Source organism: Amblyomma americanum, chromosome 11 (genome assembly GCF_052857255.1).
Source record: "Amblyomma americanum isolate KBUSLIRL-KWMA chromosome 11, ASM5285725v1, whole genome shotgun sequence".
Classification (NCBI taxonomy): Eukaryota; Metazoa; Arthropoda; class Arachnida; order Ixodida; family Ixodidae; genus Amblyomma; species Amblyomma americanum.
In genome coordinates this window covers 54287106-54314577 of record NC_135507.1, presented here as the reverse complement: position 1 = coordinate 54314577, position 27472 = coordinate 54287106, and the positions used below count along the sequence as shown (strand labels likewise).

Below are 27472 nucleotides of genomic sequence, written 5' to 3'. Positions count from 1 at the left end.
GTGTTAAAGTGTACAGAGATGTCGCCCTGTATATTAAACTCCAATTTCACCGCTCGTTCGATATATCGATCGATCGGCCCGCGCCGCAGTCCTGCCAGTGGTGCTTCTCCTAACGACGCTCTTCGATCCCTTTCCCCTCGCGGGGACGGGTCGGCTGCACGGCCTTGGGAAAATGCTGGCAGAGCTAGCGCTGCGAACCCACGTGACGAGGTGAACGCGGCGTATTTTAGTGTTGTGGTCCAGGTCCAGTGTGTGGCTGAGAATACCGGACGATGCGAACCTTCTAGCACTGACTAGAAGATGAAGGATGGCGCTGGCCCAGCATCCTTGTTGCTCGCGTCGGGCGTGTTTTTCAAATCGCCACAGGATCCGCATCTTGCGCACAGCCCACTCATCTGTTGTCGACACTTTAGAAATTGTGTAAAGGTCCTTGTGCTCTAGGCACCGCCCTCCTCCTGATCATCATTTTCAAGTCGCTTTCAAGATGCTAGTATCACTCCTACTGCGCTTAACGTCGCGTCCAAATTTATGCGGCCGAATCTTCTAAACTTATTCACAGTTTTATTTCTGTTTTGCTTATAGTTCTGCCCTAACACAGGTACTTACAGAAAACGAAACGAAAGCCAGGTCGCGATCATCATCATCACGTCCAGCGCAGACCACCGACCGAAGACGACTTGTAGACATGTTCGTAGCCAACACAAGCACAATCTTTTGTACACTGGTGGTGTGCGTACCGCACGCTTTGTGTTGACCGTGAAAGACGTTCTTAGCTCGAGATTTGGGGTTTGGGGTAACTCCGAGACGCGTATTCGTGGCAGCTTGGTAATGAGCGAGGCATGAATGCAAGATCCGAAGTTTTTGAGTTGGTGAGTATAAGTGGCGACCCGCATTCGCTTGCTGCGCGATCAGCTGTTCGCAGCAGCCCGTTCTTTGTTTTCTCGTCCGCGCTGACAGATGCTCTGCTCGAATCCCCTCTCGCCCGCCGAGCTCGGGAAAGTGGCTCCGCGGGAACGACCGAACCTGTGGTTTTTAGCCATTTTTGGGTTTGGGTACCCTGTCAGCAGGGACGAGCAGGTCAACCGGATCGTAGGTCATCCGAGTTCCAATTGCGTTGAGCGATCGGTACCAGCTTAAATCGTGAATTGCGTATGTCACTACGTCCAGCACCTGGTAGATCGGAGCGTCGTGCACTCCTAGCGCGCTTTCATTATTCGCGGAGGGTCTGTGAGCGGGAAAGCTGGAACAATTATTGCGAGAGCTTCGTCACTGGGCGCAGTACTGGCGTGCGCTGTTACCGAGCGACACCATGTCGTGAACGGTGGTCCTTTGCAGCGATCTTAAAATGAGAAAAAGAATAGGCAAAAGCGGTGCGTCGCGCGCAGCGTTATAGTAAACTGTGCAACCCATAGTTTCCAGGTTTTTATTAACAATTAACGTAACCTGCATGTGCAGTGTGTGATACGTTATGTAAGAAAAGGAAGGGCGGTGTGAACATGAAAGGGGAATCATTGTGACTGAATGATAAGGGCACATGCATCTGTCTCTTTATCAGTGTGGACATAGCCCTGATATGGGAGATGTCAGGCAGCCCCGCAGGCCGCGCAAATAATGCCGAGCTATTTGAAAATGACTGGAAGATCGCACAGTCCGACTTCCTAAATTTGCCCGTCTGCCGAAGTGGCGGTTCGCTTGAACTTGTCGTGACATAAAAGTGCCTGAGCTTGAATGAGATGCAGTTAAAAGAGCAAATAAGAAAATATTGCATGGTTAGGGGACATCACTGCACCCAGCTGCCAGTGTTCTGCTCTTCAGCAAGACATCCCTGCTTTTAACGGGACTGAGACATCTAGAGGGCGTAGACAGCATTTCCAACTGAGCCATTCCAATAATCTGAAATGTTGGAATATTGTGCAAAAAAAAAAAAAAAGTTGCCTTCCATAATTGGTTTTTACGGGTCTAACAGTGCCAATTATTTTTAAAAAGATCCCTGGCTGAAGTCAGAATTGAGTAAAACTTTCACCGTAAATCTCTAATTGTGATTTCTGTGCACACGGTGCACCGCAATAAGCAGCCAGTTCTTTAAAATTCCAGTGCTCGCTACTGGTGACTTCTGAATAGTCCATCCCATTGATAAGACTAGGGAGCAGCATAATGCAAAATGGTGGGGTCCTGGGGTTCTAACACGATAGCGTTAAGGAGCTCTTGTCGCAGAAAATCCGGCGGCGTCGACGTCGTTAACGATGAGCGAAAAATCCACAAAATATCCTCAGAGAAGCAACCTAGGAGGCAGATGGGCCACTTAGGTCATGTGACATTGTGGCGCCATGCCCACCGTGGCAGGTGGCAGTTAAATCAAAGATTGGCCGCTTGGGAAAAGCAACCTGGGTCACACAAGGCCCACTGGTGGCTGCATCTGCCATCGTAGGGCAGTGCCGCATCGCTTAACTGCTACACCGTTGCACGAGGAGTGGTATGAAGACTTGCGAGGATCTATGAATAGAAAGTAGAGAATGGCCAGATCATTATGTAAGGGCATACACCCGTTAATCTATCACATCATACCCTTAAGGCAGAGCGTAAGTGCCCCCCCCCCCCCAAATTTTTTGTGCAGTGCCTGGAAGGGCGCCAGGTCCAGGAGGCCGTCTCGGGCATCTTCCACACGCTGCTCTTCCATCGCACTCTGGGCAAGGTGAGTTGGCCTGTGCACGCTTGCACAGAGACACTGTGACAGTGTTGGGAGAGATCCAGTGCATCTTGGGCTGCAGCACACTAATGAGCAATTACTCTCTTGTTTCAAATTTACTTCAGCTTGGGTGATTCCCCTAAACACATTTGATGAAGACCATCACCATTTCAAGTTGGTGATGAATTCTGCATCACCCTGCAATCTTAGCCAGCCTGGCTAGACTGCTACATACAGGGTTCAATCCCTGAGGCTGAAGGGATTTTTTTTTCAGCTGCAAGGTTTCTGAGAACGGTGTACAGTTCCCCTTGTAGCCGTACAGCTACACCTGGGCTGATGCTGTAGCATAATAACTTCCGTTTTTCAAATCTGCTCAACCTTGGGGGATTCCCCTAATCCTATTTGGTCTCGCTCTAACAAATGGAGTGGAAAGGAGGAAGGTCATGTGGCAGTCATGCAGGGTTTTCAAAGTATAGCTTAAATGATTAGTATCGTGTGGAGGAAAGTAATACTGTACAAGGACAACACTCAGTGACAAAGAGTTTCACACATTTAATCAGATATAACCTAGCTGTTCTGTCTGGCTGTTCACCCAGGTAGGAAAGCAGTTCTCTAACACATTCTTTTGGCACATTTTCTATCGTTATCAAGGGGAACTAAGGTTTTAGGGGACATATGGAGCAATTCTGGACCGACATTTTTCTGCTCTTTCCAGAGCAAAGCTTTTCTGATTGCAGATTATGCATGCGGGTCATGTATATTAGTTACAGACTGAAAAGTGTTGTTGAGCTTGTGAGCACTCCGTGGTGTAGTCGGAGCCTTTAGAACAGTCTAGCAAATATCGAGTCAACTGGAAGTCTGTGGGGCATGTTGTGTCTCCCTGCTGTCCCAGACAGTCGAATCACCAAATACTCTGTGCTTTTCTAATTTTAACCCTAAAATGTCCTGAAAAGGGGGAAATTCCCCAAATAGAACATCACTGAGGGCTTAACGCTATAGACCTCCCATTGGAATAGCTTGACACAAGTTTGACAGAAATGTCAGAAACATTATTCTGTTGTCAAGGCATGTTTGTAGTTGTGAATTAATCAAACATTGTTAACTCGTACACTGTTTGCATTAACAGTCCATTTAGTGACACCCTTTGGGTAGCAGGCACAAATAGAACCTACAAAGCGTAGTAGCAGCCAGCTCTCACGTGCAGAGTGTGTTGTTCTCCATTATTGTCAAAAGCATCGTTATAAGTGGCTGTACTGGCCGTTTATAAGATCCGGTGGGCGCTATACCAAACAACATGCATTTGTGAGATGTGAACCTCTTAAGTTCTGTACAGCTCTACAAGAGGCCATGTGTGGTCAAGAGGAAGAAAAAAAAAAATCACAGCTCATTGTCTGCCTTTAGTTTGCTGTCTCTGTCAGCAGTCTTGTATGCTTCCTGTCATTTTTATCTTGCTGTTCTGCATTTCAAATGCAGTTTGATCATTACTGTACTCACTGCCATCCTTGAGGGAACGGGGCAAGTAGGACTGAAGAAATCAGTGTATGGTTAAAACCACCATGTTTGGCTCTCCCATAATGGCGGGCAGTGCACTTAGCCCTAGTTCAGAGTTTTCGCGCATTTGTGAAAAACTACCTGTGGCAGTGTGTCTCATACTCGGCCTCACTTTTTCACCGTGAAACCTCCTCCTTCGCAGTTCCACTACAAGGAGGAAGGGAGCTACTCGGTGGGCACTGTTGGCTTCGAAGATATCACCTGCGACTTTGTCGACTTCACATATGTGAGTGGCAGTGAGCACGCGCTGCTCATCCCCTGTGTTCTTTTCTTTGACCTGCTGTTTTGCGCTGCTTTTAGACAGGAATTGCTGTAGTGGTACTTGGTGTGAAGCTACGAAAGAGAAAAGCTTTCGGAGATTACTGTGTATGCCACAAAGAAGCACTGCTTATGCATGAGCACTGTGCTTGTCGCAAATAGACATTCCTGTCGTGGCGGTTTTAGTTTTATCGTCATGAAACTTTCGCGCGGTTAGGCCAGTTTGGATGTAACGCAGCACTAGCTAATAGCCAGCCTAGTGAGGCTCATAATGTGAGGGTCAACCGCTGCGGCATCTTGGTTACATGGAGTTCACAAATACACACACCTCAGTGGGGATGACATTGGGGAATTGAGAAACTTCATAGTATCGAGGAATTCACTACATGGAGGTTCGTTACATCGAGGTTTAACTGTGCATAGATAACAGTGCTGGGATGTGTTGAGACACTGTCCTGTACGCCAAGTAACACAAGAAAGACCAAAATTGATCTTACAATTGCAGAGTGGTCTACTACCAGCCTTGCACTGACCATTGCACGAAAGCTTGTACACTGCTTGGGGTTCTTTGATGAATGGGGTCAGATATGTAGATTTCACTAGCACTGCCCAGCTACCTTTTATGTCTAGCTTTGGCGTTCTGGGTGGCTAACGCCTTTGTTGTGGTACCTAGTGTCCTGTGTCCATTTCAGATTTGAAGGGGATGTTTGTGCAGTTCTAGTACAAGCTGTAGACACTTTTCATCCTATACCTCCTGTACTTTGTCGTAACCTGCGGCTTACTGTGTGCAGGTGCGGTGCGCTTCGGACGAGCTGAATGAAACGCTCACTCGTGAGATTGTTGCCTTCAGCGAGCGCCTGCGAAGCCATGATGGGCCACGCAGTGGAAATGTGAGTTGGCATGTCTGCCTGCCTTGCCATTGAATGCACAGCTTTTATGTTTCATATTGCTCCTTAACAGAACAGCCAGCCATGACCGTGCAACAGAGGTACACGCTAGCTGTCGCATTCTGATAGGTGTACCCTGGTCTGCCTGACAATGGTGCAAATCATAATTTGAAGCCATTTGCTTTCTATGGCTACGTCACCATGATGGCCTGCGAGCACATTAACACTACAGTAGGTAGAACAATTATACTTGGGTACGACTTTTGGCAATGCACTAGAGGCTAGGGCAGAAAAAGGAAGGAGACGAGCTTTTGCTCTATGCCGTGTTGTCATTCAGTGGCTCCATAGTTTCCCCCCCTTTCTGCACCCCTAGCCTGAACAATAAACAACCAACTACCCACGGCGCAGGGGAACAAGGCCCGTTTTCTTCCCTCTGTCCTGCCTCTCCTCTGCATCATTGCCAAAAATAGTTATCCATGAGTGTAGTGCAAGCATGCGAAGTTGATGAAGTCTGCATGTTCTGAGAGTGTAAGCCTTGGAGAGGAGTGTCACAATACTCTTGCTGAGATATTGGTAGCCCTCGGTAGCCAAAATTTATCACGATTTCTCCACTGAAGTGTGCCACATAACTCACAGATGCTTTGGCACATGAACCACTTGTTACCTATCACTGGTTTGGGTTCAGTAATACCAAGGCACAAAGCAGTTAAAAGAGCTTGTGGTCAAGCTCTCATTCATCACATCTTGGAATGGGAGCCCGGTCAGCTGCATTCACAACAACTCTTAGGGTGGAACCAACAGATGGGCTTTCTCAGAACTTGTAGGGCTAGGTGGTGCAGTTTTCTGAGCATCTCGACATGAAGTGAGGTACTTTACATGAGCATCTTGCCGTGTGCTCACATACCATCCTTTGTTTTGCTGTCAGGGTCATCTTGTAAAGGACTCTGATACACATCTTACTTGTCAAATAGGAAGCTGTTTTTTTGTTTTTTTTCCATCGCCAATCATACCTATGGAAGTTTTTGCACTTAAGGGAAACTGACCACTTTTTACATAGATAAAATATTCACTTCCTATTTCCATTTAGGTCACAACATACTCATCATTGCTTGTTGAAATGAAATTCCATAAATGCTCAGGTGGGTAGGCCTGAAGCAGGACGTTTCGTATCAGTGAATGCGGGCATGTTTGGCGCCTTTACATCTGTGTTGCGTTCATGGTTGTCATCTAAGGAGATCTCGCTATCTGACGTTTGTATACACATCGCTACCGGAGTCAGCAAAGCGATGGTCTAGAGAACCAGTTTCTCCTTCCATCAGAAACTGGATACTGGTGTGCTACTTTCGAGCCTTTCTGTTTCTCACTTGAAACGCTCGATTTTCCCACAACCTGTTGCAAATACCGTATTTACTCACACATTGGATGCAGTCTTTTGAAGGGTGCATTTGTTACGTGGGGTGAAATATTCGGAGAAATTGTAGTTTTTGGCAGGCAGTGTAGGGAGTGCATTCATTCTGGAAGTAAATATGATAATCAGAGCTAGGCTTGCATGGATATAGCTCATGTTAGGTCCAATACATGGTATCGGTTAGAGAAATCAGTGTGTCTGGCACAGCCAAAAAAAAAAATTTACACGGACACCTAATTCTATTTTGTGTTAGCAGTGCGATAGCATTAGCAGCTGTTTATGTCTTTAGCACATGTGGCATTCCCTCCAGCCAATGAGTGAGTTTTATGATCTTTAACACATTTTAATGCTTTAATGATTTAACACTACCACATTAAAAAAAGCGAGTTGTGTTTTTAGACGTGTTCGCGGCAGCACAATCAGCACAGGTGTGGTCTAAAGCCGCTCTACCCAGTTAAGGAATTAAGTAAATTTTCGCAAACCACACAGTTGTTCATCACACAAAAGTATTGTTTCCCATCACAGCCTAGTTGTAAGCTCAGTTTTTGTCCTGTCTGCCTATTCCTCTTGTGTCTTGTCGCTTCACGCTGTATGACCCACCGCGGTGGCTCAGCGGCTTTGGCATTCGACTGCTGATCCTAAGGTCGTGGTATCGAATCCCAGCTGCAGCAGCCTGTGTGCTATGTGTCAGCACACATTAGTGAACATCGGGTGGTCTAAATTATTCCGGAGCTCTCACCACTGTCGCCACCTTCATAGCCCATGTATTGCTTTGGGACTTTAACGCCGCATTCTTTTTTGTTGTATCAAGCAAACATGACGACAGCATTTCTTGGTGAACTCCTGGCAGCTTCCAGGACTTCAAGGGTGCTCATTCGTGCCTCCCCTTTCCCCCCACGTTGGGTTCAGATCGGGCTGGAGTTCTACCAGAAGAGGCGCGGCCGCTGGCTACTCCTAGAGAACATCCCGTGGGAGGTGTGGAACATCCGCATCAACATCCTCACCCTGCCCAATGAGCAAGGTAAGCAGTGTGTCCATTTTGCCCGCACCTGCACTGGGTGGTCACTGGGCACTACCTGGGCAGTGATGTTTCATGCGGTAACCGAAAATTCTCTTACTTAGACCTAGCCACCACGATGGCTCAGTAGTCACGGTGCTCAGTTGCTGGCTCGAAAGACGTGGGCTCCGTCCCAGCTACAGCGGTCGCATTTCGGTTAAGGTGAAATGCTAGAGGCCTGTATACGTTACGTTTTCGGCACACATTAAAGAACCCCAGGTGATCGAAATTATCTGGAGCCCCACTACGGCGTTTCTCAAAGCCCGAGTCGCTTTGGGATTTCAAACCCCATAGACCAACCAAACCGACCTTAATCTGACCCAAAATTCTCTATTTCTGACTTATTTCCCTGCAGCAGTTCGTAAAGTTTTTAAAGGCCAGCCGTTTGTAAATATGGCTGGATGGGCGGGAACCAGCAACGGGTGCGGAAGCTCAAGCAGAACACTCGTGCGTGGATTGTCAGCGGTGGTGAAGAAGCGCGTCAGCCACGTTGTCTTCCTTGCATTGTGTTCTGCGGATAATGGCGCCGACTACAATGGTGGCTTTAAATGAAAGAACGAGCTAAGAGCTAATGGTCTAAATGTACCCATTGGCTTACCTACAGTCGTTATATGACTATGCTTGATTGAGATAATGGTGCACTTGACGACACATCCACCCAAGTAATGTCCAGAGGGCCACACTACCAGTCACTGTAAGCAATTCTTTTGACTGCACGCAAGGCTTTGTCATAAGATTCTGCTCTTATGTATAATAACTGTGCAGCGCATACAAGTAGTTCATTAATGACTGGCTCATGAAAATTTGGTGAACGAAGTAGGCAGCAGCAGTCTGATTGTTTCATTGCAATACATGTGGATGTGTTTCAGTGGGCAGTTTAGTAACCAGATTGCCTCTGTGTGGGGCTCTTCAGAGTGGCGGAATATTTTAGCTGGTTTCTCTTTAGGGCTAGCAGGGCTAGCTTTACGTAGGCTGGGCATGTAATGCACTAATCTGAAAACAAGTGGCCTGTTTGGAGGGCAGAGAGTAATGTGGTACAATGAGCTCATGAAATTTAATGGGATTATATAGTCTGGAGCTGGCGGCAAACCCCCATCGTTCGGGTCATGCCCTGGTACCAATGTTTCATGACGGGTCACAATGGTGCTTGATGTGGTTCCCGCAGAGCGCCAGCGCCAGCGTGTTCGCCTAGGCGAGCAGCTGGCCGAGAAGGTAGTGGCAGTGGCGGCCTCACTGAACCGGCAGCAATACCTGCCCAAGGTGCCCAGCGAGCCCGACTTGGAACTCGTCTTCGACACCCATTACCCGGACATCCAGCCATACCACTTCAAGGCAAGCACCAAACACTCTTCCTTCCCACTTCAGACCACCTCCCTTGCTTTTTGTGTGTGTGCAATAGTATAGAAGCCTCATTGGAGCGAAAACCCGTTGAACACCGTTCTTGTTACACATGGCAGGTGGCCGCACCTGCCAGCCGTCATCCTCAACCCCACCCCTCAACTCTCTCAACTTGTATGGGAGAGGAGGGAGGTGCTTGACTAAGAATGACTTCGCTCATGTATAAGTGACTAAGACTGACATCAAAAATTCATAAAAGACGCAATCAGAATAGAATCAAACTTTGGATAAAATCAAGAGTGGAATAGAATTGAAAATGGAGTATAATCACAGTTGGAATAGATAGGCAAGTGAAAGAAAAATGCTGTTGCATTTCCTCTGCATCAATCCGACTGATCGCCCTTGCGACTGCGACAGCAGTTAAGAACTTGTTTCCCGGTTTTGTGCTGTTGAGGTAACGAGGAGAAAAGGGGAGTGGCCTCCGTTCGCTGCTGCACAGTTTGTGGCATCCTCTATTGCGAGGTGGCATTTGCAGGGGAATGCTGCCACAGTTGCGGCGCAACAGCTGGGTTTGTACTGCACGAGTTTCTATGGGAACTAGGGTGGTACCTGCTCAGCCAGGAAAACGTGGTACCCAGGGACGTTACAGCAGGGTTCTACTGTATTAGGGAGCCTGTGACCATTTCCTGGCTGTAAACTCTGACCTCAGTGCATGCAGTGTTTCCATAGCAAAGGAAGCCCAGCAGAAACAAAGGTGTAGCACGTATCATGGATAGGGGAGTTAAAGTGGAGATAATTTTTTTATGCTGTGGTGCGAGTGGATTGGTGAAACACACTCAAACGTTCTACAACCGTTGTCAGCCACTTTGCTGTAGTTTTTTTTTTGCTTGTCAGGACTTGTGTGAGCTGCACCTTTTCTCGTTTTTCGGCAGCTTAAGCTTTTTAGTGTTCAGTGCAAATGTTCACAAATTATTCTCTGTGCCTTTTGTTATAGCTCGAAAGCACTAGCATTTTGCAGCCTTCATTTACACTGTATTTTTTAAGTAAACTGTATAGTGACAGAGCTGCCTTTTTTTTGCAAGTGCTCTCTGCATAATAAATTTCTCTTTTCTCTTGCACTTTCCTCTTTATTAGTGTAGCGTGTGCCCTGTGAACAAAATGTCTCGCAAAACCTCGTAACATGACCCATCCAATCTTCTGCCAGTTGCTGCTCCTGTGTCTCTGCATTATTTCAGCGGATTTCTCAATAACCTTCAGTTAGAGAGAAGGCACAGTTTTAATGTGATAGCTGATCATTGAAATCTTATATAGTACAAGGGAAGAGCCATTTCAAAATGCCACCGCTTTTTGCCACACGCTCGGATTAATGTGAAATTTCGGATTTCTTTTTCCATTATTTTCTGGCATTTCAAATCTCAGGAAATTCTTGAACGGTGAAATGCCATGCAAGTTGAATAAGAAACACTGTTCACAAACTATTCAAACTTTCACACCACTAAAATAAAGCAATTATTTTTTACAGAACGCTTGATGCATTTCCTTGCCACGCCTGCTTTTTTACCTTGGTCTCATTCCTGATTTACTAACAAGACTTTACATGCTCGTACTTGCCTTCGATTTCCTGCAGTTATGATAAGGTGAAAATAATTCACAAGACTCTGTCATCTTCATCTTGAAGGGACACTGTGGATAAATTAAAGTTGACTTGTATGCTGAATTGACAGATTACCACATTCCATTAAAAGAGACTCTGCTTTCACCAAAAAAACTCACAGGACGGTTGCGACTATGTAACGTGAGATTCAGCGATAGCTGGTTAGGCATTTAGTTTTGCCAGGCGGCTGTTGCAAACAGAGCCACCCGTAGGCTTTTGCTGCCCAGGTTGGCCAACCGCTGGGTGCGTTAATCCACCCACCGGTTACGCCGGTGGGTGGATTAATGCACTCACCCGTTACGCCGACAGCGACAACACCAGACGTGCAAGCCAGAGACGGGTGCCTAACAGTTATCGCTGTAAAACGAAGTATTTATAAGCTGGAAAAGGCCAAAAAGTGAAATAGAGGCATCGCCATTACTGCCCAATTTCACAAGCAAACTACGGTACATCAACACAGTTTTTAGCCTAGTGTGCGGGTCCGAGACGCCAGGCTGCACCAGCAGTCACTGCAAAATGCTGATCACAAAGTCCGTTTTAGGCGTAGATGCCGTGAGTTTTCATTGAGTGGCAGGAAAATTATAAAATGCACTTTTCTCAGGAAGAAACTGCCTTTTTCTGCCAGACAAATGTCAGCATTCCTAGAAAGAGCCATAGAATCATTTTTGCTAAAAACAAAAATTCGATGGACTTTTTACCTCGGTGGTCCCTTTTAATTGAAGAAGTGTCTTTTGGCAGGCTAGTTGGTGCATTTCGTTCATTTTCAGACTGCGCAAAAGATCGAGGACAGAGGAAGGACGACACACACACACTGCATTTTTTCGCGCACTTTTATCCGAGTCTGTCGTACGTGCGCCGCGTGTGCTTGCAGTCTGTTACCAAAAGGCACGTTCAGTCACAGTAACTTACAAGACTTCAGCAGTGCAAGCACACACTGCCACAAACACTGAGTGCCTACACTGCTACACGCAGGTGATTTCCCACACCTCGGGCCCCAGCAACAACCCGTCGTCGGTGGGCAGCACCATGCGGAAGCTGCTCAAGGACACACTGGCCTTCTAAGAGGGCCTCATCAGCTGCATTTTTAGTCCACGACCTCAGCGCATGTACATAGGCGGCACACTGCCTGTTTCTTTTTAAGCTCAAGCGGAATAAACTTTTTCGTACGCAGCTCCCTTTATGCCTGCGTCTGTGAAAACAGGTTGCGGGGCTACTGCCTACTTTTTTTTCTCTTTGATTTTCTTTCTACACAGAAAGCGGAGCAAGAGCTATAGGATCAAGGCCTGGCAGAGGCTCCTGCCCCAGGTACCAAACACAACATGCAGTGCACAATTAGTGTACGTTGCAAATCTAAAGAAATGTTCAGCACAAATGTTCTGGGGGCTTACGGGACAAGTGTGTATGTAACAACAATGCTAAACTGTTTTTCAATAACCTTGCACATAAACATAATGTATATATTGTAAAGGTGTTTATTCGAAGCACAGGTCGGTGGGTGTTGGTCGAATAGTGACACAACGGGCACACTCGCAGGCGTCACTCATAATCCCTGCTGCACTTGACCTACCTCTTCGCTGCACTCCTTGAACTGCTGCCGGTCGTCCCATTGCAATATAAATGAACATAAAATATAACAGATCCACGTATATTATTTTGGGGGTCGTCACATTTTCGACTTTGGTGGTGCCCTATGATTAGTCCACTGGTGGTCACGCAGTGTTCATGATACTGCCACCATCTCAATCACATTCATAGATTGCAGGGAGTCGTACTCCTGCTGGCACAGTGGTGCAGCAGTTGTGCAATGCCCCATTGCTCCTTCAGGTGGCAGTTTTCAAGGCCTGGCAGAGGCTCCTGACCCAGGTAGCAAAGAACATGCAGTGCACAATTAATGTGCGTGACAAATCTAAAATGCTGAGCACAAATGTTCTGAGGGCTTACGGGACAACAATGCTAAACTGTTTTTCAATAACCTTGCACATAAACATAATGTATATATTGTAAAGGTGTTTATTCGAAGCACAGGTCGAGTACCGCCATGGTGTACAAGTGGCAGGTGCATTGAATTTATCAACGGTGGACAGGTTGTGAAGGCGTCGCAAGGTCACGTGACCCTGTTGGCGTGATCGGGGAATTTCGTTACGGAGAAAAGGGAAATTTTTTGTGTGAGAAGACAGCCTAAATGATAGTGTGTTAATAAAGGAAATTGGAAAGGCCACTTGAGCTCCGCTTTAAAGGGGCTGTGAAAGGAGGTCTCAACAAAGATTCGATGTGCCTAGGGTGCTAATGGACGCCGCTTCACAAATATCCTTCAGTAAGAATTTTTTTAGATGCGTTTTGAGGAAGCCGAGTCATCTGCAGTCAAAATTTGAATTTCCGCGTCTTCGCGCCTTTTCCTCTCTCGTCACTTTTTGCACGCCGAAATGTCGGCGCTCCTCCGCCGGCTGCCGACGCGTGCGAACCAATGCTAGCAGTCCGCTGCTGACGTAACGAGCGCGGATTCAGGCGAAAGCCCAGCACCGCAGGTCGCCGCTAGGCGCGGAAGATGTAAAAATTCTATTGTAAATTATCGGCTCGCTTTTTGAGGTCTTGTACGCGGCACGAACGCTCGGTGGTCTGTAATCTACATAATGCGAGCACTTTATAGACACTCTTTAAGGGTATGGCGCGACAGCGTAATGGGTTAATTTCAATACATGCAGATGGTCATCATCTACATTCATAGATGCCTGGGACTCCCCATACCCCCCCTGGCGCAGTGTTTGAGCGATGCACCACTGCCCTGCGGTGGGCCTTGTGCGGCCAATCATTAATTTAACTGCAGTCTGCCACGGTGGGCAGTTTGCTCACTATCCGGCGGGCAGATTGTGGTGACCGCAAGGTCACGTGACCTAGGAGGCAGTGGATAAGGTGGCCCACCTGCCATCCGTGATTTTTCGCTCACAACGCCAACACTGGACTTTCTGGAGAACGCGCGCGGCTTTTAACGCTATCGCGTTAAAAATAGATCGGGACTGCACCCTGTCATGACCCATCCGGCCCGTGTCACTTGGGCACGCCCAGTCATCGGAGTAGAGAACGCGCGGCGAGGTGTCGCCTAATGCGAGAGCGTTAGTGCCCCCATGTAGGGAAAAACTGCACGCCGTTGGCGACCGTTTGAAGCATAGCAGAAGGAAATGGTTTGAGGCCTAGCAGCCGGCCGCTCCGGCAGCCTAGGTCACGTGACCTTGCGGCGTCATCACAACCTGCCCACCGGATTGTGGGCAAACCGACCAAGGTGGCAATTAAATTAATGATTAGTCGCGAGAGGTTGCCCGGGAAGAGTAACTTGGATCTCGAGTCCCACCGGTGGCAGCACCTGCCATCGCGTGGCACTGGCGCATTGCTTAATCGCTGCACAACTGCACCAAGAGTGGTCTGAGGACCCCTAGGGGTCTATGAATGTAAAGTAGAAATTGACCAATTCCTCATATATGGGCATTAACCCATCGACGCTATCGCGTCATACTCTTAAGGCGGAGCTTTTGTCCCCTCCTGTGTTTACAACTTTTTTTTTAATTATAAGGTCCAAATAGAGCTTTGGAATAAGACTCGCATGCTCACAAATACCTCCTCTACAGATTTTTTTGCTTAGGAATTAATATGATCATCAAAATAATCTGGGGACCCTTTAAAAGGAGTAGGGGTACCAAATTTTTCGTAGTGTGCTTAATTTCCTTAAAATGATGCATAAGACATTGGTAAATATGTATCAGTACGTTAAATTCGCCTGCGCTCAGCTATCTATAATTCGATTTCTTCACCTCCCCGCCGCGGTGGCTCGGTGAATGGCGTGCCCGGCTGCTGAAACCCGAGGCCGCAAAGGGTTATGTGCGCGCAGCCGCGTGGAGACGTCAGCTCTGTCGGATGGTCCTATCGCGTTCACTGCATGAAGAAACAAACGTCTGAACGGTCGGCTCTCACCTTATCGGACGGTGTCGGAGCGCCCGGCATAACAGCTGCAATTCCAGCAAGCTCGCAGCAGTACCAGCGGCCCCACGCCACCCGGCTCCCGGAGCCGCGACTCCCAGAGTCGAAACAGATACATCAGAGAAAATATGTACAGTAAAACTCGGACCACCCGCGCGGCTTCCGAACTCACCCGCTTCCGACTTGCCTCGATCGCAGGCGCTAGGCTTCGCTTTCCCTCGATGCGGACCGCGTGCATATGGTTCTCGTGCTGAAGAAACTCCACGGAAAAATTTGAAGAAAACGCGCTGGGCATGCCGAAAAGTTCAAACGTGCTGCAGCGGAATCCTTCGCTCACTCAATAAAGCACGCCGCGGGGTCTAGATATCAAAATTCACGCTAGGCCTAACACTAGTCAATCCCGGACAAAGAGCGTTCCATGAACCGAACAGGCCCCACGTTGGGCGCCATATATGTGGCGTTGAGATGGAGGATAAATACGTTCTCTCCACTTAACCGTGGCTGACCGTCCAACTGCCGACCATTGCCCGTGATCGGGATCTAGCGCTCGATTTATTGCTGCTGCAACAATAACGCCAGCCAGCAACAAAGTACACTAAGGAATCGGGGTCGTTCGACTCGCCAGCAAAGTTACGAGCGAATGTCCGCCCATGGAGGGGAGAAGCTCCGAGGCTCGGGACGAGCTCGCGGGAAATGTTCCCGCGAGGTCTCGATCGCTGGCGGAGAGCGGAGCGTCGCGTCGGAACGTCCGCGCGCGTCGAGTTCCCGAGGGCGAACAGGAAGCTGCCCCCCCCCCCCCCCCGCGACCGCAACAATCACGCCTCTCTGGCGCTAGTGTCCCAGCGGTGCAGGTGCCCTCCCTTGTTAGTTAAGCTAACTAGTGAGCGTCCAAGCCCAAGGGGGCGGAGCAGGCGAGTGCCCTCAAGTTCAGCTCCTCAGGTAGTGTTCTAGAACACTATACCTCAGGTGGTGGTAGCTGTAAGCGATTGAAAATGAACGTGGTAGGGCCTCTCGGGTGAGGATGGACCGTGCGCCGAGGTAGACTGTTGCACTGCCCGGTGGCAATATGTGGCTGGATTCCTTGCGTGGAACGGCTGAACGGATCCAGTGGCGGAAGGTAAAATTACGGCTGGAAGGCGTAGTTGTTGGGGTGGCTGCTGGATACCTACGGGTCATATCGGTTCTGTAGGAGCTTGGCCCTGTCGAGATGATAACCAAGTGTTTACGGCCCTCAGTTCTAAGCACTTTTGTTTGAATAAAAACGAGTGCAAGAAAGCGCGAAAATGAGAGAGGGAGTGTCGAGCACAAAGGAGCGACACGTGCTCATCTCCGGCGCGGAAGCGGACCCGCTATAAGCCTATCGGGCCATCTGAACCAACGCATTGGTGGAGTGGGATTGTGGATTTGGTTAGCGTATACAGTATCCTCAGACGATCCGGAAATGCTTTTTCACAAATCCTCCATTCGCTGTCACTGGATAAATGTGGCCACGCTAAGGCGCCACAAAGTGCATGCGAGAGCATCTTTCAAGCATCAAACCTTTCACAGAAGTGCCACTGACAATAACTGTGCCTTAGGTCCGCCAGTATGCTGTATATGCAGCAGCGCCGTGCCCTGAGCTTATACATACTGAACTTATACATTCTTGGAACATTGGGTGACTGTTCGGTTCATGGAACGCTCTTTGTCCACGATTGACTAGTGTTAGGCCTAGTGTGAATTTTGATATCTCCAGAGCAGTGGCGTAGCCAGAAATTTTGTTCGGGGAGAGGCTCATGTTGCAGCGAGGCCTCCACATACAATTTCGAGTTTCGTAGTAGTGCATACCCGGTTCGAGGTTGCCACGGGAACCATTCGCGTGGAATTCCCAAGCAAGGATAATATATGACATCGGTGCTGTGTGCACCAGGACCGTGGTTACCGCGGGATGGTGTGACGAGGACGGAAGAATGTGCACGCGAGGGGGGTTACCATGGAAGGAGGGTATGACGACAGCGGAGGATCTAGGTCATAAGGCATTGCTTATATGGGCAACACCCTCTGGGATGGCTATTTTTTCTTGCACGATCCAAACCTGGTCCTCGCCAGCAGATTTCCCCCTTTGCTCCTAAGGCTTTCTTTCTGCACTTCCTCTTTCGTTACTGGCGGGATGTTCCACTGCTGTGCGCTACTTCCTCTGTCATTGTACGTCCTGCTTATATTCTTCACCCTACGTACATGTGTATTCACCTCAATTCTATGACCGCACATTTTTACTACTTTTGTTGTCCCCCTCACAGAATGGCACATACCCACAAGGGGGATTGGCCATAACCAGGCAGCGACTATTTAAATTGCAGACTGCATATTGCAAACGTGGGATGACCTAACAAAAATTGTGCAACTCTGCCTCTGTAGCAGAGGAGGTTGCAGGAGGTTAGGGCGGCCTAACAAATTACGACCTAACAAACTGAAAATTAGGTAAGGAAATCAGTTTAAAAAAAAAAGAGATTGAGAGAGTAGGTACTGCAAAAAGTAGTTACCCAAATATGAAAACTTATGATGGTATGGGCAGTACGAAAGCTTATTCCATTCCTCCTTCCCACAGCCATTCCAGCATGTCATGCACTGTTTCAACGCAGCCTATAGATTCTGTTTCAGCTCTTTCTCAGCGTGCAGTAGACTGTGCGCTCGCTGCAGCCACGCACGCGTCTCTGGCGGCGCGGACCGTAGAAGAGGACGAAGCAACTAGTCACTAGATCAGCTGTTTCAGCCATGGAGGTCATGGTGTGCCCGGTGTCTCCCGACACCGACCGGCAGGCGCCCTTCCAGCAACAGGATGACACGCGGTGAGCCAGACTGCCGCCCACGCACTCCGGCGAACGTACAGCCACGCTCGTAATGACTTGGACGCAAGAGTTTTGTTCATGAAGCAGCAGGGGCCCGTTCACGCTTAAAAGTTACGCACTGCCTGGGTTGGGTCCTTCCGCACAGGCGAAATTTCGTGCGCACTCAACTGGCATAAAGGGCAAAGCCACCCCAGTCGTTAGCGGTGCCTATCGGGTCATACCGAGCGTGGCTGTAAGCCATCGCAGGGCCACACTTGCTGCAGCTCGTGAGACCATGGCATCAGTCAAAGCACCAGTAGTGAACAACAGATTAAGCATTCAGTAGGTCCTCCGGTAAGAAGACCCCGGCTAGGTAGGCCAGGAGATGTGGGGGGTTAGGGTACTGTGGCGACTTTTTAGCAGCAGGACAGATGAAAGGAGCGACAAGCGTCGAAGCGGAGGGGGTACTTAGACAAGTATCATTTCCCGGATCCTCGCTTTAAAGACCTACGAGCTTGTTGTACGGGGGTTTAACGTCCCAGAGCAACTCGGGCTGGGAGACGCCGTAGTGGAGGGCTCCGCATAATTTCGATCACATGGTGTTCTTCAACGCGCACTGGCATCGCACAGTACACGGGCCTCTAGCATTTCACCTCCATCGAATTGCGACTGCCGCGGCCGGGACCGAACCCGCGTCTTTCGTGTCAGCAGCCGAGCGCCATAACCACTGATCCACCGCGGCTTCTACCCTACGACCCTCGTAAAGTGGCAAAGGGCGCAAGCGATATGCGCGACTACACAAGGTGCCCCGTGCAGGCATGGGGGTAGCCGTAGACTACGCAAGTATGACGGTGTCGCGCGTGCAGCGGCGTGATGAAGCCGCCGTGCGTGGGGACGGGCGGCGGCGACGAGTGCGGCCCACCCTCCGAGGTCGAGCGGTGGCCGCTGTGCCCACCGGGCGAGTGCGGCGACGTGACAGCCGACGGGGCGCCGCCCTACGACGTCGTCGACCGGGCGGAGGAGGCGTTCAGCGACAGCGTATCCGCCGAGTACCTCACCCCGGCCGGCTCCCTCCACTCGCTCGAATTCTGCTCCACGCTCGACATGCTGGCCGAGGAAGAAGTGGTCGAGGAGAAGCGGGACGAAGACGAACAGGAGCAGCCGTCACCGCCCGGAGGCGACGTCACCCCGGCGACGCCAACCAGCAGCAGTTCCTGTTCGGCCAGCAGGCCCGCGTCGCCCTCTCTGGATGAGGAAGAGCGCGACGAGCCCGTGGCACGAATCTTGGACGTGTGTGGGCAGAGGGTTGACTTCCGCAACACTCCGAGCGCGCTGTCACTGCTCAGCGATGCCTCATCGATCCAGCGGAGCTACTTCCTCGGCCAGGGCTACCGCAGTCTCGCCAGCAGCAGCAGCAGCAGTGAAAGTATCGACAGCAGTGCTGAAGCATCCACCACTTCAAGCTGCAGCAGGCCCGCAACCATCGGTGTGAACAGTAGCAGCAGCAACAGCAGTGGCGCCGACGCTCGCAGCTGCCGATCGGCGGGACAGCCGGGCCCGCTATCGTCACTGTCCTCCGGCAAGCTGATGCTGCCGTGGCTCCATGATCCGCTGGAGCCACGCATCAAGCAGCGCCGACGGCCGGCCTGGACGCGCCTTTGGACAGCCTTCTGCCGGCGCATGCGCCAGTGGACGCTGCGACGCCGCCACGGACGCCGCAAGCGCCGCGCCAACGACGGCAGCCAGCGGCTGTGCGACGAGGTCCAGGCGGGCACCAAGGACGACGACTACAATGTCAGCTCGGACGAGTTCTACACGGTCACCGCTCGCTGGGACATCCGAAGGCTGTACCAGCGGTGCGTCTCCTACCTGCACGTCCTCTGGTGCAGGAACGGCTCGTAGAACACCTCTGTGACCCCAGCGTGGCAGACAGCCGCCGCTGCTTTTGAGGGCGAAGCCACATCCTTGTGACACAGCAGCCCCTGCTGACGTCATGGCGTGCAGCCACACGAGTCTTCGCAGACAGCATTTCCGCTGGCCCGGGTTTTTCGTGCCCCGAGGCACATTTTTTTTTTCCCTGTTGACCTCGTTGCAAAAAAAAAAAGTGTTGCATTGTTTCCGTTTCACTGGAGTACAGCCTCGTCTCCTCCTAGCTCTATAATTCACTTTTATTTTTTTTTCTTTACATCACTCACAAACACGTCTCTGGGCACAAAGCACGTGCCATATGATACACACCCGACTCCAGTCGCGCCCCCAGTCTCTCCGCCCGGCAGAGGAGGTGCGCCCCACACACACACACGCACAAGGCCTCCGGGGAACAAGGGACACACAAGAGCTCTACACACAGGCATGCTACGTTTTTTTTTTTTTTTCGGCTACGAGTGGTCACACAACATAGTCTCTTCTGTATCACCGTTCGAGCCCCACGGGCACTCCTGGTGTGACCTCGAGACAGCACTCGCAGGGCCAGAGTATGGGGCACCCGTGAAAAAATACTTGAGAATCTCGGACACCTCTTTAGCCCTAGCTTTGCGTTTTGGCCCATTGCGACGCTCAAGCAACAGGCGCTGGAAACGAGATAGCGAGGGAGAGAAAAGCTGCACCGTTATGGGACGACATTTCTATGGCAATAGTGGCGCAGATGTGGTGCACGCAACGCAGTGGCACGGTTGCATGCTCCAGCAGGAATGAGTACGCTCGCAATGAACTTTGACTGTTTGCAGCGTGACAGGAGTGGCAAAGGATGCTTGCGCGTCTAGGACCCAGTAAAATGCACTAAAAATAAAGGCAAGCTCAGCACAAATAAAATGCCTGTGTCAAGAGCCATGGAGAGCTTTTTTGAAGGGGGTGAGGCGGGGAGACACCTGCCACTAAACGCAGCCAATTGCATCAGCTGTACAGCTATGTACAGACTACGTGTGCACAGGAAATGGTTCACCCGTTACTTTTTCTTTAAGTCGCAACATGCACGGACTGACACAGATGAATTACATTCAATGGCAGGTGGTCCCATGGCGGTATACTGGCGCAGTAGAATGTTCCTTAATATTAAGATTGCAGCCAAGACTAAGACCTAGTATATATGCCTTATATACAAACATGCTGCATTATTCCACATCACTGGTCACTTCACCTCAACAGTGAAGCCTACCAAAAACTGGGAGTAAGGTGTGCATGATAGAGTAGATTCAAAAGACCAAGAGAGAAAGAAAAAGTTTACGTCACACCTGAACGAATAGCAGTTTCAATGCTGAAATCCCTACTTGCAATTGCATTTGCACCATTGAGGTGTCCCAATGCACGTGGAAGCTCGAAGCAGACATGGTGCTCATTTTGAACGGACACTGAACTTAGATGCACTGCACAGCGCCTGCCAGCTTCACATAAGCTACCTGCATTACACCAGTCCAGCTGGTGGTGTCCACTGTAAAAATGCTGCCTCCGTGACTCAGGCAAGAGCATGTGACCCCAAGCACTTCACTTTTGATAAGGAACAGAAAAATGCTGCACCGCTAGTGCACTATACACATCTGTCCCCTGCCCTGCCAGGGCTTCAGCTGCAATCCGAATGGCTGCATTCACAAGCAGATGCAAAACTGCAATAAGCAAGATAACAGTAGCACAAGGGGAAGACGTCCAATATATTGCAAACATTTGTTTTTTACTACATTCCAGTCTTTCCGGAGGCCCACCGCACTAATCCAAGCAGCAATGAAGGCATGACTGCCCTTCAACCAATGGAAAAAAGCAAATGAGAACACAAGTGGAATAAAGTTGTTGCATTGCCGAAGCATGGCTCCAGGATGCTAAATCTTGAACTTGTGCCCAAGGCAGAAAAGGACTAAAAATTCGAGCAGAAATTCTAAAATAGCTTTCACGCACTCCGCAGCTTTATCAACACAATAAAGAGCACCTGTTACCAACTCTCTGGCTTTGCCATGAAATAAGCAAAGAAAAACCCTCTTTACATCACACCCGCGAGCATAACTATACAAACATACAAGAAGAGAGCGAAGCATGACTTAGTAGGGACAAAGCCCTGGGAGCATACAGCAAGTATGAGTGGAGTGCTGGACCCTACAATGAAGTAATGGCCACAACACATGCATTTTTAAATTCAGTGAGGAACATAAGCCATAAGTTGGAAAAAAGCTTGGAGCCAGCATATTATAGTAAATCTATTCCAATCCCATTCTATTTTAGTTTCTCCCATTCTATGTCAAAGGCTCCAGCAGTGCCATGCCACCACTACTGCTGGGAGCCAGCAACAAAGTGAGCATAGGGTGTCGTGTCATTTCAGCTGATTGCTAGGAGTAAGAAAACCCAAAACAGAATGGAACTGGAATGGAATAACTACATTATGCCGTGCCAGGACTGATGAAAATGATATATGCTGCCTGATGTGGAATAAACGCTGGCAAGGTAATAAGAGCCTGAAAAAAGGAGATGCGAAATTGGAATCCTATAAACATTGAGGAGTAAAGCGTATGTTGAGTAAGGACTGTCGAGCAAAGGTGAGTGCAAATGAGTTACCACAGCCTTTCGGTGCCAGTATAAACAGGCAAGTAAGTGTAACAAAAGAAAAATTTGTGCAGCAATTTGTAAAGGGTTCTTAAAAATATTGTACAACTGCAATGAATCTAAAACTGTGAGGGCTGCTGCAAAATAGCTACCAAAATAGAGAGACTGCACAAAGCGATATGCTGGGAAGCAGCAGCAGTTCTCTCTAGAGAGGGTCACCGCAGGAAGAGTTGTAAATAAATGCATCAGGGCCCACATGCGTGGGCCTTGGTCATGCTAAGGAAGCCACTGAGTGCAGTAGGCTGGAATGCACAAGTACTGTCGGCCATGTCCAAACGGAGGCACATTTGACAGTTTAGGCCTTTCGACGGAACGGAGTCATGTTGCAGTAAATGACGGAAACTGTCGCAAGTTGTGATCGACGGCAAAAAGCTCCGTGGTAAGAAAAATCAAGGCAACTTGCAGTACGTGTAAGTAGCTTAGATGTGGAGCAAGTCACAGCATACTTCTCAGCTTATGGACGTAGTAGCAGAAGTAAAACAAGCTATTGGGCGAGTTACCTTCAGAGTTCAGACATAACTGCAGTGCAAAAACCAAATTCACATTTGGAAGAAGAACACAAAGACAGGTGCTGCACTAAACTAATTTGTTGCAAGAAGGTGGTCTAGTTTACAGCCTTCTTGCAGTAAATTAGTTGGTGCAGCATGTATGTGCGTGTGTTTTCCTAATGTGCCCACACCAATGGCAGCTTCCCTTCAATGTTCCTGGCACTTGAAATTAACAAAACAGATCCCCGACAACAATCTGGTGGAAAGAGTAAAAGTTGTGGTTCTCAGAGTTTAACCGGGCAAACAAGCAGTTTTGACCTCTCTTCTAATGAACTAGGATTCCAGTCCTTAAATTGTCAACCATCTAAGTTTTCCTGAAAAAATCCTTTTCCCCACCCTAGGGGTGCGAAAGCCCAAGTCTCCGCTTCTCATGAACAAGGAATGAGCCACACCAAGCAGTCGAAACACCTCTTGAAGAAAACTTTCGCACTAGCTGTCTTCACTTCGCTAGAAAGGCATAATAAAAGCAGAAAAGTACTGCGTTGAACAGTGTCTTGTCATACAGTTATAGAACATAAAAATTCCATGGCCAACCAAGGTGCGCAAGGCTGCATACATACATGTCCAAATTGAGTTTCACTGTCTCCTAGATACAAGTGGTCCGCAATGATTTCAAGCAATAATAACCAGCTCTTCTCTGCCTTCTCAATACATTGGGCCTGACAACTCCAAACCTAAAAGGAATGCAACCAAAGTAAGCACTTGTGCAACTGTAGCTGTGTCTGGCCTCATTGAAGTTGCCTGATGTTAATCTTTGTGGCCTAAAAAGGCAATGTTGAGTCTGGGGCAGTTGGATGAACTGTGCAGTTGAATCCCAGTGTACTCAAGTTGGACATAGGTAATTCTGCTGCCCATAATGAACTTGTGATGACACTGCCCAACCAATATGCAAAAGCATGTAAAAGCAACTCGGGGCATGACAAAGACGGAAATATCACACATTCACGACCCTCTCAACCCCTCCTGGGTCATGCCAGCCTGATATGAGAGTTGGCCTTTGCTTAACTACAAGTACTCCACTCATTCAAGTTTTTCACTGAGCACCTAGTGATTGCAAAGATGCAGTCATGTTTTGTAGAAGTTAAAAGCAAAGCAGACAGGCTCTCTCAATCCAGCTGCGCACAGCACTGAACCAAGAGACTTCCTACGTGCAATGAGTGCAAGAAAGCCGACGGGCACTGAACGTGTCATGGCTATCACCACTACCAAGAAATTCAGGAATGGAGAAGAAAAAACCAACCCATGCTGGTGCCACAGCTCAAGCCCAAGTCGTTTTGATTCTTTCTCTGTTCTTTCTTCCTTCACCTACATGCCTCAACAGCTGTTCTACAAGGGGCTCAACGCCAGTTTTCAACGAGTGACGAAGGGGGCGGGTACGGCCTGCTCAGAGCAGGTAGGTGCTTCTAAGAAACACAGCGCGTCATGGCTAATGTCACAGCGTATCGACAAAAACACAAGACTGGGGACTACTCCGCTTGCTACGCCTAGTAGAACTGTAGGTTTGATATCTGCATGAACATCACTACCTTTATCTTGTCACATTTCACAACTTGGTCACACTGAATTGGGGCTGTACTGAACCTTTACTGACTGCCTGTCTTTCAAAATGGTGTTGCACACCAACCCTCCCATCGATTCACAATTCACCACCGGTCACACAACAATCCAAAAGTCGACTTGTTGCTGACCTTCAGAAAGTTCCTATCTCCCCCACCCCCCAAAAAACTCTCTCCATGGCACACCCTGCACAAGGCCGTAATTAAAGTACCACTACCACCAACATTCTCAACAACGGCCTTCTTCTTTTTTGAGTGATCTCGGACGCCCACCCACATCGCTGGAGTGCTGAATAATTCTCAGATATATTAAGTGGAAAACTTTTGGAGCAAGCACCATCAGTATTTCCTTCTCGACTCCACCCCCAAAAAAATGGCAATGTGAAACGTACCCCTTTTGGCTCTCGCACAAGAAATATATGTAAAGTTGCAAAACACCACCTGGTGGAAATAGCCCAAGAGGCAGCCTCTTCTAGCACGCACATTCTTGTTCACAGAAAAACGAAGGCTAGAAAATTACATGCGCTCATACGGGGTGTGCCGCCATCCACTCCGGCACAAATTGAGAGCAGCGATAATGCAAAAAAAAAAAACGCCAGTCACCGTAGCCGCACCGACTCTTCGGCAGCATGATTAGGTGCCCTTGCTTTTTTCTCTGGCAAGCACACCCATGCCAGATTAAACTTGACGAGAGAGCTTTTTTTTCGCCACAACCGCGGTCCTCGATCATGAAGCGGAAGATTGTTCCAGGCAAAAGAAAAAAAAGCATTAAACAAAAAAAAGGTGGCCTGGAGAAAAAGATGGCGGTGGGAGTTGGCGCCCGACAAGGTTGCTTGCTCCACTCCAGGCATGGCCGACGCTGGAAGTGTGCACAAAACAGCCCCCCTCTAAGGCGCCCCAAATGCTTGCTGTACAAAATACGGACACACAGAAACAATGGCGGGGCTGGGGAAGGTGGGAGGAAGAAGGAAAACTAGGCGTGGGCGGGGGGGGGGGTAACGAATGTACACGTGGGACCTTCTTTGAGAAAAAATGTACAAATATCACAGGGTCGCGCCGAGGACGAGAAATAAAGGCCTCGGCCCCCAGCCGGCAAATAAATTAAGAGCGCCGCAGCACCACGATCGCACACGCACACATGCACACACACACAGAGCAGCAGCAGCAGCGGTGGCAACAGCACTTCACTCGACCGCACGAGATTCTTCTTGCAAGCCCGGGAGGACGCTTTCTTCCCCGGACACGACGGCGCCGGCAGTCCGGTGGCAGCCAAGCACAAAACCGGTCTCGCAGGACACGGCAGGGCCACGGGAGGAACTTGTGGGTGCCCTCCGCACGGGAGGGGCCCCAAACGCCGACGCCGCCGCAGGGCCACGGGAGGAACTTGTGGGTGCCCTCCGCACGGGAGGGGCCCCAAACGCCGACGCCGCCGCGGTGCCTGCCAACAAAGGCCTGCCGAGGCCAGTGGGAGTCGTAGAAAAACACGACGACGAGTGGTGAGATGATGCAGTGGGGTGGTCAGACGCTCAGCACTTCGTCCTGGTCGCAGAAGAGGAAGCGGAACTGGTCAATCATGGTCTGCACGGCGTCCTCCAGGTGGGGGCGCACCCGCTCAAACACCCCCATGTCGCTGAACTCGAGCGGCAGCAGCGTGGGCCACCAGCAGATGGCCAGGTTCTTGCTGTCCATGCTGTTCAGCCGGCAGTTCTCGGCCACCCTGCATCATCATCATCACCATCGTCAGCCTCTGCTACATTGAACACACGACAGATGCCTCTCTCACTAACCTCAACTTAACCCTGTCCTTAACAACTGCAGCTTTGCCCATTTTGATATCCTCCGCAAGCCCTGCTCCATGTGCATCGCATGCGCTCTTATCGTAGCAACCGAAAATCAGAGGATCACTGCCGATTAGGTCATCGCACGCGCTGTCAGCACTTTGATTTTATGCACGACCTAGCATTACCCAGCACGAACTTTTGGCATGTGCTAGCAGTTGATTCTGTGAAGAAAGAGGAAGTCAATTCATGTGAGAAGTGCAAGATATACTGCTGTTTGGAAATGTCACCATGTCTCGACACAGATTTGGATGCAAAAGAAATTCATAGTTTCTGAAAATCTACTACTCACAAACTATGAAAATTTTCTAATGCTCTGCCACCCTTAAAATATTCACGTGAATCAAATTCTAATATCGAAACATTCACATGGAGTGCTTAAAAACAAATGAAACAAAGAAAGCAAGTTTCACTAGAAAGATGTTTATCTTGGTAGTGAATCCCTGCCCCTGCATCACTTCGTTCAGTGATGTAGGGCCAATACCGCTATCCGGATGAAATATTGCTTTAAAGAAATAAAAATCAGAAGAAACTGCAAGCAACATTTCACTTCCTCATGGTAACTGCGCTTAGTTCACTCTGGATACTTTCTTCCGTGTACTGTTGTTACCAAAGCATACTTAGTAAGCCTCTAACAACCACTAAGTAGCCACTAAGTCCTGCACTTTACTGCTTTTCTGCGGGCAACCTGCCAACCTACATCCTGGGTGTGCTAGCCGACACGCAACTCTACCAGGACTGATTCCTCGGTCCATTTTGAACAAGCAGGCGATTGTCCTTGCTGCCCTGTAACGCATCGGTGTTAACCTACATGGGGCACACACCTTGTTCATTAGTACTCACCGTACGAAATGCTGGAAGATGAACTTGAGGATCTCGAAGTTTGCTGGTGGCAAGCTCTTGATGAGCTCCCTCAGGGCCAGGAGCCGACAGCTGCGATCAGACAGCCCTGCACAACACAAATGAGGCCGCGTCAAGGAACACCTCACACGCTGCTAGGGTTCCCCATCACATGGAAGTCACTCTGAACACAAGTTCACATGCCACATTTGCCAGTCATTGCCAGCACCCGTCTACAACGGGTGTCGAAATTGGGGAAAGAAGGCATACCAGAGGCAAACTCCGACTAATAAGATCTCTCTCTCCAATTTACTGCCCTTGTACCTCACTCAGCACTGCTGTGCTCCGTTTTAAATAGTACAGCAGTTCAGTGCCATACTTCTGCCTTCCTTTGGTTCTTGTTTAGATTTCATAACCACACAGGGAATTCGTCACCATCAGCCAAGCCGAGTCTATCGCAGGGCACTAACCTCTCTCCAAGTTACGTCCTT

At 49.2% G+C, this 27472-nt stretch overlaps 3 protein-coding genes across 13 annotated transcripts in view; 2 read left to right on the top strand and 1 right to left on the bottom strand.

Moving 5' to 3' along the window:
* Positions 1-705: 705 nt before the first annotated feature.
* Positions 706-12019, top strand: Atg101 (autophagy-related protein 101). Its single transcript, XM_077642776.1, has 7 exons — positions 706-869; positions 2615-2692; positions 4380-4463; positions 5287-5385; positions 7700-7811; positions 9013-9179; positions 11812-12019. The coding sequence occupies exons 1-7, from the start codon at positions 840-842 to the stop codon at positions 11899-11901; spliced, it is 660 nt and encodes a 219-aa protein (XP_077498902.1). The 5' UTR covers positions 706-839; the 3' UTR covers positions 11902-12019.
* Positions 12020-17514: 5495 nt separating this feature from the next.
* Positions 17515-19741, top strand: LOC144110502 (uncharacterized). 2 transcript variants are annotated; one of them, XM_077643472.1, is made up of 2 exons: positions 17515-17636; positions 18482-19741. In XM_077643472.1, the coding sequence occupies exons 1-2, from the start codon at positions 17563-17565 to the stop codon at positions 19515-19517; spliced, it is 1110 nt and encodes a 369-aa protein (XP_077499598.1). In that variant the 5' UTR covers positions 17515-17562; the 3' UTR covers positions 19518-19741. The 2 variants fall into 2 exon arrangements, with proteins under 2 accessions (XP_077499598.1, XP_077499599.1); XM_077643473.1 differs by having other exon boundaries at positions 17554-17636; positions 18432-19741.
* Positions 19742-19764: 23 nt separating this feature from the next.
* The window catches only part of RhoGAPp190 (Rho GTPase-activating protein 190), a 61099-nt gene continuing 53391 nt past the window's right edge, over positions 19765-27472 (bottom strand). For all 10 annotated transcript variants that reach the window (XM_077643461.1, XM_077643463.1, XM_077643462.1 and 7 more), the window contains 2 exons: positions 26985-27090; positions 19765-26020 (listed from right to left, as the gene is read on the bottom strand). In XM_077643461.1, the coding sequence (XP_077499587.1) occupies positions 25822-26020; positions 26985-27090 (305 nt within the window). In that variant the 3' untranslated portion in view covers positions 19765-25821. The remainder of the gene's footprint in view (positions 26021-26984; positions 27091-27472) is intronic.

Excerpts from the sequence above, each read along its gene's own strand:
- LOC144110502 (XM_077643472.1), top strand. The coding sequence starts at position 17,563 with ATGGAGGTCATGGTGTGCCCGGTGTCTCCCGACACCGACCGGCAGGCG. Across the intron at positions 17,637-18,481 it reads CAGCAACAGGATGACACGCG|CGGCGTGATGAAGCCGCCGT; the intron begins GTGAGCCAGACT and ends TCGCGCGTGCAG.
- Atg101 (XM_077642776.1), top strand. The coding sequence starts at position 840 with ATGAATGCAAGATCCGAAGTTTTTGAGTTG. Across the intron at positions 2,693-4,379 it reads TCCATCGCACTCTGGGCAAG|TTCCACTACAAGGAGGAAGG; the intron begins GTGAGTTGGCCT and ends CCTCCTTCGCAG. Across the intron at positions 5,386-7,699 it reads ATGGGCCACGCAGTGGAAAT|ATCGGGCTGGAGTTCTACCA; the intron begins GTGAGTTGGCAT and ends CGTTGGGTTCAG.